This window comes from Empidonax traillii, unplaced genomic scaffold (assembly GCF_003031625.1).
Source record: "Empidonax traillii isolate 1590-97213 ecotype Southwest subspecies unplaced genomic scaffold, ASM303162v1 scaffold214:size757588, whole genome shotgun sequence".
In the NCBI taxonomy this organism is placed as follows: domain Eukaryota; kingdom Metazoa; phylum Chordata; class Aves; order Passeriformes; family Tyrannidae; genus Empidonax; species Empidonax traillii.
The window spans coordinates 610,000-624,254 of NW_020955407.1; the positions used below are offsets into that span (position 1 = coordinate 610,000).

General features: G+C 35.4%; 1 protein-coding gene across 1 annotated transcript in view; it reads left to right on the forward strand.

The window, feature by feature from the left end:
• Window positions 1-14,255, forward strand: part of LOC114059280 (protein eyes shut homolog) — a gene marked incomplete at its 3' end in the record, with an annotated part of 607,760 nt that overhangs the window by 490,673 nt on the left and 102,832 nt on the right. The window contains exon 34 of the mRNA XM_027887535.1: window positions 10,012-10,162. Coding sequence (XP_027743336.1) covers window positions 10,012-10,162 — 151 coding nt within the window. The remainder of the gene's footprint in view (window positions 1-10,011; window positions 10,163-14,255) is intronic.

Here is a 14,255-nt window from a genome sequence, read left to right on the forward strand (position 1 = left end):
CTCATAGATACTTTATAATTTAAATGTACTTTATCTTCCTGTTTGGCAGTCAAGTGTTTAATATAAATGATGGTGCTTCTTAGGAATAACTGTTCAATCAATAACAGTTTTCAGCTCATATTGTATTTTTGTTCAAAAACCTAATATGAGTCTGGACATTGCAACAACCCCATGCAGTGCTACGGGTTTGGGATGTCTGCAAAGCTGCCCAGAGGAAAAGGAGCTGGGGGTGCTGGTCAACAGCCAGCTGAACGTGAACCAACAGTGTGCCCAGGTGGGCAAGAAGGTGGCTGGCATCCTGGCTTGAACCAGATATAGTGTGGCTAGCAGGACCAGAGCAGCAAATATCCCCCTGTACTCAGCACTGATGAGGCTCCACCTTAAATCCTGTGTTCGGTTCTGGGCCCTTCACTGTGAGAAAGACATTGAGGTGCTGGAGCATGTCCAGAGAAGGGCAAAGAAGCTGGTGAAGGGTAAGGAGCACAAGTCTTTTGGGAAGTGTCTGAGGCAGCTGGAGTTGTTTAGCCTCTGGAAAAGGAGGCTCAGGGGAGACCTCATCACTCTCTACAGCTACCTGAAAGGAGTTTGTAGTCAGCTGGAGCTCAGCCTTCTGAGAGGCTGAGGAACAGGAACAGGACAAGAGGAAATGGCCTCATGTTGAACCATGGGATGTTTAGGTTGGATATTAGGAAAAATTTCTTCACAGTAATGGTTGTTAATTGTTGGAAGAGGCTGTCCAGGGAAGTGGTTGAGTCAGCATCACTGGAAGTATAGGGATGAAAGATGTTTGGAGGTGGCACTTAGGAACATGAGGAACTTTGCAGTAGGAGGTAATGGTTTGATCTTAGAGGTCTTTTCCAATTTGAGCAATTCCATTATTCTGTGATAATCCTCCCTCTTTAATGAGTTAGAGCACTATGGAAATAATGACTTTGTGGATGCTAGAAAAGAATAGCAGCATTTCCCTAAAAACACAGATAAGCAAACTGATCCATAAATAGACTGAATACTGAGAAAGCATTGATGATATCTGCTTTTGAAATATTAAGGAAAGTGGTAGGCCATCAGTGAATTTATACTTACCCAGTTTGCTTTGTAAGTAAGCATGGACTTTTGTAGCTGAAGATGATTTTTGTCTACAGAAATAAGTTTAATTTCTGTGTACAGAAGTAAGCTTCAAGTACAGTGTATCACTGCAGTAATCTTCTATTAATCTTAGATATTTTCAAAATACTAGCTAGGTTGAATTGTCTTTTTCTGAAAAGAGAACATATTAAACTTTAATGGTAGAACTACTCTATCATAACTACAGGTTCTACTATTCTTTGAATTGTCTTTATCATGAAAAACAAAATTATATTTTATTTCTAAATTCAAAAATTGTTAATTTTTTTCGTACTTGCAGTTGCCTTTCTTTATCTGACTTCATTAGAAAAAGCAAAGAAACAAAATGTCCTCTCTTACTGATTGCTGCATTTCACTAAATGCCATATCTGTTAGAGATATTGTCTCAACAATTTATGTATTTGCTGGAAGCTTTTCCTCAGGGCATGTCCTTAGCTAGTTCTCAGTTTGAGAGTATTTAAATCCTGTTCTATCCCATGTGATCTATACAATGTCTTTTAACTCTGTTGTTCACATGATTAACTTCACAGAACATTCATAATTTTCTTATTAAAACAACCCGAGTTGATAATTTTAAAACAAAGTAGTAACAGCATATTTTAGCTGACGTATTTTTATACATTTTAAATAATTTTTCCTTATAAAAAGCAATAGAATGTAACAGTATCTTATTTCTGTAGGAATTTTGTTTTGAGGAAAGCAGACCTAAAATATATAATGCACACAATCCAGTAGTTTCTTTTATACACTTCATTGTGCTGAGAGCTTTGATTTCCTAACCAAAGTGATTTTAAGAACTCAGGTTTTCACATGTGATAACAATATATTTTATACAATGGATGCATACTAATAAGTAGTAAATATACCAACTATCACAAAGGAAGGTTAGTGAGAAAAATAACAGTGTAGGAATTAAAAAATATTTTATAGAACTTCTTTTTCCCTCTGTGGATGAACATGTTGCATCATTTGAACACAGCATCATAAGGTACCATAGGCTACCATTTCTATCTAAGACAAAATTTCTAAAATTTCTTGGGTTTAGAGTTTCAGGCCACACTCATCTTACCACCAAGGGACCACTAGTTTGACCTCTTCTCTGTCATAAATAACCAATATTTTGTTCAGGAAGGCATAAAATTCAATTAAATCAAACCCTTCTATTTCTTAAATATTTTCCTAAGATACACTTTACTGTGGTCACCTCTTCCTAAGCCCGTAGCAATGGTGGGTAATTTATATGTACAGATCATTCTGTTTGACAAACCCCAGCCAGTATTTCAGTGGAAAGCTGAAAATAAAATGTGGGCCAAGATTCCCTTCTGCCCCTGCTAACCCTATGTCTCAGGTATGTGACCCTGACTGTAAGAGCAAGCAATGATAGACATCTGAGAGATGTAATTCACTCTCACCTCAAAGATTTTTTTACCTCCTAAATATCCTTTCACCACAAAACTCAAGCTCTGTTATTTGAGACAGGTCCCAGAGAATGGAGAAACAAAAATAATTAGCCAGTTCTACACATTGCATCCAAAAGCCTGAAGGCATAAATTTTTATTAAAGTCACTGTACTGCAGCAAATGTGAGGCAGAGTGAGTATTTGAAAGATGATGCAAACCGTCCTTTTCTCCACTGAAGGAAGAGGGATATGCAGAGAGCAGGACAAGCAGTACAGCTGTCTTATTTATTCAGACAGTGCTGTGTGAATACTGTTACTTTTACTTAGTAAGAAGGAAGCTGTCTCTCTACTTTATCCCACATGATTCCCTTTCAGTCTGAGTTATCTGGAGACAGGGAAATTGCACCTCTTCTGAAAGCAAATAAGCTTTGTCTCCCTGAAGGACAGGATGGAGCTTGCGGAGTCTGCAGCAACAGCATAGACTGAGAAAATCCTGGGGAAAAAAAAAAAAAGTAGCCAGCCTGCTGTAGGTGGCAAGCTCTAAGGGGAGCCTTGTAAGGACATGGAAGGAGGGAGACTTTATTTAGGACCAACTGTATGTAGTAAAGTTAGAGAATAAATTTGTTTTCAAGGCTTTCATTAAATCTATCACACTTATTGCTACGTTTTCATTATTTAAAAAGTAACCCTTTAAAAAACTGATCATCTCGTGTGCTAAATAAAGTCTGTCCTTAATGAGGGGGCTCATTTAGGGGGTTTTTTGACATTCATTTTAACAAAAAGGGGACAATTCAGAATACTTTCGAAGGGAGACATGGCCTCAGTAGACATGGTTGTTTTTACCATATTTAAACCACTTTCTTTCTTTTTTTTGGTTACTAACTAACGTTGCCAGAGCTTATATAGAGTCCTTTAGCTAAACTGCTAGTCAAACCACACCTATAAATGTATTAGAAATGCCATTGAGATGATCCAGGCTCCACAATAGCTGTTGTACATATTGACAGTCCTCCAATAACTTCAGAATTTCTCTAAAATGTTAACTTGATTCTAGTCTTCTTAAAATGATCAATTTATTTTTTCTTTAAGAAACAAGATCTCTTCAGTAAACAACTATGGTGTTATACTGTTGATGATACACGATCACAGTCCTTTTGAACACTATGCATTAAAGATATCAGTTCTACACTGCCAAACATGGAAGAATACCTTTTGCTATTATGAAGTCACTACAACAATTACTTTATTCATTCTTTAAGAACTAAGATTTCACAGAGAAAGGAATAAGGGAAATGGATAAAACCTAGAAAAGATGATGGGGAATCTTGATATTAATATTTCCATATCTTGCAGTTATTTTTCAGAAATTGAGAATAGGGAAAGTGGACTTTCTGCTTACATATCTGTCTCAGTATAAAAAAGAACTTGCACTGATCAAATCTTCTAACAAAACTTACTACACTTTTTTGCAGCTAAATAGCATTATTTTATTTTGTATCAATGCAATGTTAAAAAACCCCACCGTAATGGAAATAAAAAGCCATCATGAAATTGAAGTTTAATATGTTGTGCATGTTTTTTAATGTGTATGCTGCACAGAGTGGCTATTTTTCACAAACTTCTTATGAGGCAACTGAGAATAAGCAACTACCTTTTCCTAACAATGTCATTGAATGTGGTGGATTTAATTATACTAAATTGATCATAATAACAGTTAATAGCGATTTAATGCCACCAATTAGTTTGATAGAAACTGTTGTTTTACAGCCTCTTTAAGATAAAAGCTTACTTAGTCATGCCACGTCTGGGTACAAATCACATTCTACATATTCTCAAAACTCTGCAATCAAAGGAGACACTCAGACATTAAAATTTAGAATCCTGAAAGAGACAAATCTGTTGTGTATAGTGATATATACTTGTTCAGATTATTTACCTAAATAAATACTAACAATGTTCCTGTCATAGGTACTTTCTTTTGAATTGGATCTCAGAAGAGATCATTAGTGTCATTTGAAGAGAAAGAAAATTTTCTACTTCTGAAACAACTTCTTGCAGAGTTAAAAACAGTAAAGTAGGACTCTAGTAACAGGCAACATACATAAACTTTGTTCTATATTATTTTCTAAGGAATATCAAAGCATACTTATAGATACTAAAAGTGTGTTAGATGTTCTGTGGCTGCCTTGGCCCCATTTCACAAGCATAGATATTATATTAAGGAGAACACAGACAGGGTATAGAGATCAGAAATAATGTTGGCCTGAAGAGCTGATGTAAATGGGAATTTCCACCATGTAATCATCTTCTTATTCAACACAGTCTTTCAGTTTCACTATAAATTAGTGTTGCAAGTCTAGATCCAACTCTAAACTTTCTAGGATCTGAATGCTTGAATACAGTACTCTCATTTGAGCCAAGTTTTTCACTAAATGACACTTTATTTACAACTACATCAAGTTTAAATAAGTGTATATTGTTTTCTAAGTTTAATGTCTGTAAGTAGTATTTAAGGTTGGCATGGTGAGAGCAGCAAGAAAATTGAAGCAGGAAACTGCAAAGACAGAAAGGACTAGAGGCACAGATCTTTTTTTTTTTTTTTTTTCTCTAGCTAAATCTATAGTAGTAAATAAAACTGAAACCTGAAGTCTGTTCTCTGGACCTGAGGCTAACTAGGTCCCAGGTCATGTCTAAAAAAATAACTATGATAAAATATTTTGTCAACATGAGTTTGGAATGATTCCTGAATTGCACTAACAGAGAACCTTTTGAGTTTCATAAGTGGAGGTGATAGCTAACCTCAGCGGGAACAGTAACAGGAGCAGTGATGACTTTGTAAAAATATGGATGATTGCACATCAGAATTTGAACATATGCGTGGACCTATTTAGTGTAGTAGTGTAAGTGTAACCTCCCTGAAAAGAAAATAGGGTACTGTATTTATTTATTCTTTAGCATTTGAAACAAAGTTTATTTACTCCCCATCTTATCTTATGAGAGAAATTTACATAATTTGCTTCATTTTTTGTTATTTGTTTAGTTAAATCATGTTCTAAGACCAAACAAAGAAATCAGTTTTGGCCCCTGTAAATATGAGTCTGCTCATATGAGAAAAAAATAGATTGTTGGTTCATTAGTTCATCACCAACATGGAAGTGTGTGTTACCTGGTGTCTCAGTAGGGCAGAGTCAGCACCAATAGATTTGAGCAGTCTAAAATAGTGCATCTTGCAGCAGTGTGAAAATTTAATGACTGTGAGTGTAACTGGTATATATTCTATCTAAATAAATGTACTGCAAGCAATAAGAGATTCTGCCTTATTCTGTAAATATTAGTATGGGATTGCAGGGGTTTGGTGAAGAAAGGTGTCTCAGGATTGTAGAATCACAGGATAATTCAGTGCAGAAGGGAATTCAAGTGGTCTCTAGCCCTACCTCATGCTCAAAGTAGGAACAGCCAAGAGCTCAGACCAGGCTGCTCAGGGCTTTATTCAGTCATGTTTTGAAAATCTCCAAGGGTAAAACCTGCACAAACCTCACTGATTGGAGAGGTCCAGATGTTCCATTCCTGCACTTGCCTCAAATGCCCTTGCAAAGCTTTGAAGATTTCAAAACCACTACTGAGTCAAAATTGATGCCACCTTTTAAGTGTGCATTAAGAAAATGTATCTGTTAACTATCAGTGACAATAGGTTTATTTTTTGTTGCAATTTTACAAAAATAAACATTCTACTACAAGTAGCAGTTTGAGTATGAAACCAGAAAATAATACTGAGTGAAAAGCAGAAGAAAATGTGGGTTTTTTAAGCTATGGAAGCTGTAAAACAATAATTAAATGTAATGAAAAATGTTCTCAGCTTTAATTAAATATTGTCTTCAATAAAAAATAAAAATTCTTTACTTCTGGGCCTTCACAACTCATATTTGACATAGATGTTTCCAAATATCTTGTCACTTTTATTTAATTGACTGAATTCTAATATTACATCCTAAATAGTTCAATGGTTATTAGTTAATGGCTTATTGTTGTTTAGCATTCAAAGGTCACATTCAGAGTGAAATTTCTAGAGACAAGTAAAAGTTTCAGTCTTATTTCTAGAACAGATTTCCCTTTCCTATCAGAAAAAAAACAGATTCAAGAATTTTTATTTCCAGCAAGGCTACACAGCATGACTGACACTTAATACTTTATCTGAACATCCCCCTTTTCCTCCTCCTCTTCCTGCATTTGTTTTCTTACCTTTTTGACATTTTATGATAATCCCAAAAATGTCATTTAATTATCACTGAAAAATGTCAGAAAGTAAGGACATTATGTAAAAGGATTTGGATATCATACAGACACTGTCATGTTTAGGTACTGTTATCCAGCAGTTATCAAATTATTGTCTGACCTTTCCATCCTTCTAACCTGCAAGACATTGGACAATGGATTTAATACTGTTTGGACAGAATTCATCTTCAGGTTATAATTAATAGTCCAATATTTAATCATTACATTTATGTGATTACAAATGAGGAAACTGTGAGCTATTACTGCTGGCTTGGACTGAGGCACAATTACTGGTAGCTTACCCAGCAAAAGTGCTTGAGAGTCGCTGTATGCATTTCCACATTTATAATTATGCAAAAAGCTCTGTCATCTTACTTGACCTTTAAAGCACCAATGTGCTGATTGTAGAAAAAGTATTCTAAAAGACTGATGGAAATTTCATAGAGTGCAGATATAACACAGTGATTGTATCATCAGCAAATGCTAAACAATAAGTTTAAAGTTGTTATTCTAATTTGGTCAGACCTGGCTAGATTCAATCAAACACAATCAGAGGTGCATGGCTGACATTATAATAAGCTTAGGGTGAAGGTAGCTCATGCTTTGAATTACATTAACTCATTTTCTGACAAATACTGGGAATTAATTTCGAACTTTTTTCTATATAGGCACACAAAAATACTTCTGCATATCAATCATGTAAGCTATTAAAGACAAAGTAACAAATCTATGTAAGTAAGTAATGGCCAGTCTTTGCAAACGAAGAACCGGGGAAGGTCTTTCCACCTTCCAGCCTGCACATTGGATTTTTAGGTGAGACACAGTGTGCGCGGAACTGAGCCCACCCTTTAATCCTGAGGTTCATCTGCCAGGGCCAAGCGAGCTTGGACAGTGGCAGTGAGGTCCTCAGGATGTAGATGGATTGCCTTATGGGCTAACGAGCTCCATCTGCCCGGGGAGTGTCCTAACCAGGAATCGAACCTGGGTCTCGGCATTGACAGTGCCATGGTTTAACCACTGTAAAGCTAATGTGAAAAGAACTACATTTGTAAATAGGATGTTTGTGTGATAAAAATACATACATGGTCATGTAACAAGTTGCAGTGTTAACATCTCAAAATATGTAGAAGTAATAGTAATTTAAAAAAGACAACAACAGCAAAACAACAACAGCAAAAAAAACACAGAAAAGAAGAGATTTGAGCAGGTTTATTTCATTTAGCATATTCATGAATTAGTTAAAAAAAAAATGCCTGTCAGTTCCGTCCCTGATCCTCTTCCTCTCCATCTTAAGAATTATGTTACATTAAAATAAGTCTGATTGAAATTGTTTAAGAAATTTTGCTATCTTAATATTATGCTTTTATTCACAATAACAATATCATTTTATCAGGAAGGGAAGAAATTTTAGATATTTAAAAAATCCCAGTTGTTTCCTTAGAACTCTCACCTCAGCTTTCTTCTGTCAGATGAAGATATCTAAAATGCCACACTGGGTTCAATCCTTAGGAAAACCTGCCAAATCATTACAAATAGAGCTACACAGAAAGTATGTGTCAGCTACACACATTATCAGTAAATTTCCTTTGTAAGCCAATAATGAAAATAGTGTACCTTGTGTGTATGCTTAGACATACAGCCATTGTATAATATCTACAAAATATGTAAAGAAAATAGTCCTTTCCTTGATTTCAGGTCTAGAAACATTTAACTCCTTTTTCTCATTCATGTTAGCTATTAATTCACAAGATCAAGAAAACTTGAGAGGAGAAAAAAATTCCGTAAACTGATCCATTAAAAAAATTATTTTTTAATCCAAAGAATCAAAACTCAAATTTATTTCTTCACATTATTTTTATTTTAGCAGTAAAACAATTTTTTTTTGATTCTTCACACGAAGTATGGAAGAGCTATTTTTCTTACAAAATCATTTTTCTTACAAAAACAGACCTTTCTGTTAAAGAGATAAAACTACGTTTGAATAATTTTCTAAAAGTATCTCAGAATTACAGGAAAAACATAGAGAACTGTTTGCAAATGTTACTAATGTTTACTCTCAGTCCTCTAAGTCAAAAAACAATAGATGACCTTATCAAATAATATGTGAGAAATCCTTTATATATCATCATCTGACAGAAAATAAACTAGAAAACTTAATAAGGAAGAAATGCTCTTTTTGTAACTAAGAAGTTTCAGAAGGTAATTTTGCATTTTCAAAGATAAACTGAATCATACTTTATGCATAGAATTCTACTTAAATTACGGACTGTTGCTGTAGTAGAGCTGTAGTTTTAGAGTTGTTTTCCTTCTGGTTTTGGGGGGGTTTCCTGAATATGCTATTTTCACTACTTTTATGGCACCTATTTCACAAAGGCATTTGAGTATATTTAAGCATATTGAACTCTGATTTCTTTCATGTAAACAGAGAAGGATAGGTTAAAAGAAATTTCTACATGAGAGATTTGTTTGGTTCTGATATTTCTTCATTGTGCTTTCTTATAAGAAGATAAAGTGCTAACTGCCAGTTGGTTATTGGAATGTAAATGACCTTTGCATCGTTGAAAACTGAAGAAAACCAAACTGTTTGCTTAGTAACTTCTGTTTATTGTTGAAAATTTATGCATGATCTTAAAAGCAACACTTTAAAGAGGATGTTTGGATGGGAGAGGGAAATGAGAATGGATATATTAATTTCAGGGCCTAAAATTACTGCCTTCAGCTTCAGGAATGATGCTTTCGATGATAAGTATTACATATAATAGTACCTTTGAAATTTCTAAAATACTGTTTGTTTTAAAGTGCTTTTCTAGGTTTGTTTGGGTTTTTTTGTTTTTTTGTTTTTTTTTTTGTGATGAGAAGGAGGGTTTTTTAAAATATTTGAGGTCAAGAGGTGGGGTCTTTTTTCAAACTACAAAGCTTTCTTGGTTTTGTTAAAAATTATCTATTTTTTTTTTATTCAGTCACTATTATGTGTTTTGGCTTTTTTAGCGATTACTCTGCTCAGATTTACAATATGGTTTCATTTTAATGGGAGTTCAAACCCCGAAGATATGCCAGCTTACAGCTTCTTTTATGTTTATAGTCTGTAATATAAACAAACTATGTACTTGATTTCCTTTCCTTATTGGTTTAGTAACAGCCTAATTATTTGTCAGATAGACAGTAATGTAAACAGTATATCGTGGTAAAATGGGCCTATTTTTAAATTTACGCAGGCAAAGCATGGTACCATGTGAAGCAGAAATGTCAATCCTGAAGTTATCTACAAATACAACTATAACTAGAAATTTCTGGTCCAGTTCATATTGGCTTAAAACAGGATCTATATTTGTCGGTGGTTTACCTCATCGTCATGCAACAAAACAGGTATTTTTAATATTATTGTTTCTTTTTATTTAAGATTTTTGTTATTATAAGAATGACATATTGAGTAGGATGTAACTGAAGAGATTTAAACCATTCAAAAAAATAAAAATTATTTACAGCTTTTTAAGAATTCCATCTAAGCGATAACTATGGTTCCTTGCAGAGTATTGATCATGTGTGAGACTTTGGTAAGTGAATAGAAACAACATTCTGGTCTGAAGTTATGATCTGAAATCCTGTTTACCTTGATTAGGCAGAGTTAAGGAGCAAATGTGATCAAATTTAGAGGAAGTACCTGTTACCTCAGGTGCTAGTTCTATTAAGATGTGAAAAATGTTCTTACAGAGGATTTTGAGGTACAACAGTCACAATAACAGATGCACATCACTTAAGTGATTTCCAATAAAATCTTTTTTTTCAACACTCAAACTCTTCACGCTTGCACAGATGAAAGACCCAGGCCCTGTAATTCATTTGAAACTTGTATTGTGCATCCAAGTCAGTCTCTGACTCCCTTATCTAAAGACAAACTGTGTTGCTGCCTGTACTCTTTAACCTTCGTCTCATGTCCCAAATGCATTTCCAGAATGTAAAGCTGTTCACATTACATAGCAAAGACTACCTGTGAATGTTTGTATGTTTTACATACATAGTGAAATAAACTAAACTGTTAACTTTGAGTTGCTGTGGTCTGGGTCTCATTTATCTAGACAATGGTGTTTGGACAGGTGTCACCCCACAACTGTAGCAAATTTAATCTGTGGGGTTTTGTTTTCCCAGTGCGCAACAAAATCATATAGTCAGAGATGGACATATGTAGTCCAGTTTTCATTTTTAAGCCATATTTTGAGTAAGCTTTACCCTGTGACAATTGATTTAACCTTGTTATTTTTGTTCCGTTCTTCAGTAAGCGAAGGTCATCCTATCACGAGGCAAATAGAGTAATTTCAAGTACCAGCATGTTTTTGATGCTGCTGCTATAAAGCAGCATTTTTAGATTGCATTTACTCTATAATAAATTGCACAGTAACCAATGAAATGAGAAGACTGTCAAAATCCAGCTTAGAAATTCTTGTGAGCAGGTGCTTTTAAGAGTATAAAGTATTTAACCAGAAGTATACTTCTTAATATCACATACTGGCATTAAAAGAACACATCAACTAGTATTCCTGATTATACAACTATCCCCTTAATTCAAATGATCATACCCAAACAGATCTTGCATTCATCTGCAACATTTTATCCTAGTTGCATACAATATTTCATTTACTACAAAAATGTATCTTCAATAAATGTTCTATATTAATAAGATATAGGAAAATCATATTTTCAATGTTTAAATGACTTGTCTTCTAGAAGCTAAGAGAAATATTTTTGAGGATACCACAAAGAATTTATAGTGAAGGTTTAGAGAAGTTCAGTCTATGTACAAGTTCAATTCTAGGAGCACGTAAAGAAGCACTAGCTAAAGGCAACATAAAATACAGAAAAATAAATTCGCTTTCAGGAAGTTCAAATAGCAATAAGACACTGGTTTAGGGTAATTTACTGCTAAAGGGTAATTTACTGCTAAAAAAATTACCTATATATGTGTTGCACTGTCACATCAACATGGGCTTTCTTTCTGTAAGGGTGTTGCAGTTCAATAGATTATTGTATTCTTAATTCAGGATTAGTAGGTGAGATGTTGTGGTCCATGCTTGTTATCTAAATTAGGTAAGAGATGTGGGACTTTGCAAGTGCTCAGACTGGTGATACTTAACCTCTATTATACATTTAAAGGAAAGTATGCATTCCTATAATTCCACCAAAAGGTAAAAATACACTTTTACTCTCACTTACCTCTCTAGTTTTCCACTAAGCTTTTTTGCAGGTCATTGCTTTCTGTTTGAGATGACCTCAGGTTTTTATTTCACTTTGGTTTTTTTTTGTTTATTTATGAATTTTGTATTCATTTTGGGTTTAGTGTCGCATTTTACTTATTTTTACATTTTTTTAGCTTTAGGCAAGTTTTATTTTCCTTGACGTCCCAATCAAAGTCTGGAGGCTCTAAGCCGCATAAGGTCTATAAAGGCTATATTTTTCCCTTTTGGTTGGGGAATGGAGAAATGTCTGTACAAGTACTCTTTGTATGAGCTCTTCAATCCCAGTAGGAATCCACTCCAGAAAGTTTCTTTCTTACCGGTTTAGACCCAGACAGTCAGGTTTCTGCTGTAAAACCTTCATCATCCCTTGAACAGAAAAGGTCTGCTTCTGACCTTCATCCTGCAGTTTGTTTCAAGGGAGATTTCTGCTCCAGCTGAGACTCAGCTTTTTCTGGCAAGTGCTCTGATCACTCTTGGAGTCAAGTTTGATAATGACCCTTGTGATACCCATAGTATTGACCTAATAATACATTGTCTTGTTTTACTGGAGTCCCTTCTCTCACTGGAGTAGTTCACTCCGATGTTGGCTCTTCTACCTTCTAATATTGTAGAAGTTGCAGAGAACAGTGACTTCTGGCCCTAACTCCTTCAGTTTCTGACTAACAGGAACTTCTAGTTATCAGTACCAAAAAGTGTTGACACAGAAGTTCTGTATTACTGGAATTGGCTCATACAGCACTGTTAATTTCCAGGCTAGATTCCTTTTCCTTTCATTTTGAGTGAAGTTTGATATGATCTGTGAAGCCCTCGGGGTAAAACATTGTGTCCTCTGAGGATTTCCTATACTGCATTTTCCTAATCAGCTCTCAAGAGTCTGTGTATTTTTCCACATATTTCTCTCTCATCTGTATGTTTATTATTTGTTATTCCCTAGAGTCAGAGTGCCCTCCGAATGTAAGGCAAGGTGCAACAGTTCTACTGATCTCCCTAGTTGCTGCCACAGCTTGGGAAAGCAGTTCAGGAGAGCAGAGCCCTATCCTCAAGGCAGTGATGTATTTAAAAGAATACCTGTGACATCTGGCAAAGCAATGCCATAATACCCCAATAGATTTCCTCACCATACAGAAGTTCTCAGACCTCCCAAATCACAGGGCCTAATGGCTGTTGCTGGTGAGGAGAAACAGTAGAGAAAGCTAAAGGTAGCTTTATTTAAGAAAACCAGACATATAAAGTACTATGGATGAAGATAGGATGCTTACAAGCACGCACTGCTGGCTGGTGCTATCTTGAGGCCACTCTCCATTATCTCTGAAAACCTAGAGCAGTCAGAGGAGGTCCCTGAGGACAGGAAAAAGATAAATGTGATGTCATGTTCATCTTCAAAAAACCAAGGAGAAAGATGGGTAACTATGAGCTGGCCAGGTCAACGGCAAAACTCTTTCCTGAAAAAAATGTAGAAACAAATGAGGGACAAGAAGATCCTTGGGAACAATCAACATGGATTTACCAAAGGAAACTCTGCCTGACCAGGATGCTTGCCTTCCCTGTTGAGCTGACTGGCTCTGTGGACAAATGAAAGGCAGTGGATAATCCTTACTTTGTTTCCCAGACTCAACTTCACTCACAAGTCATCTATCTCCTCCCACTGAGCAGTGCAGGAGGTTGGGGATTGGGAGCTGTAATCAGCCCATAATAGTTTGTCTCTGCCATTCTGCCCTCCTATACATCTACAATTCTCTTACCTTAGATACAGGCCAAGGATGGGAAAAGTATTTGCTTGGGTATGAATTCTGATGTATCTGAAGGCGTGAGTAGAAAACAAGGTAACACTGAAACACCTTTGATAAATTCATCCAAGTCCAAGCACTGCAATCTGTTTCGTGCACGGCAGGGAATTGTTTTTATGACTCTGTAAACTGTCCTTTGCAAAGTCCAGTGGATTCATCTGACAGTGTAGGAAGGCAGAGCTGAACAGCAGGAAGAAAGTGGAGCTATAAATAGCTGGCTGGCAGACATCTTGTTCTGTTGTCTCTACACAGTGAAACCACCCCTCCTTCAGTTCTGTGCCAGATTTGTCTATTACTTATTTTTAAATCATGTCCTATTTTTTGATAAAGAATATGATGGGCATACTTCAGACTTGTCACATCTACTAAACAGGTAAATGTCAAAATCAGCTAAACAGTTAAATAACATCATCTTTTTAAAACATTAGGCTTATGATCACA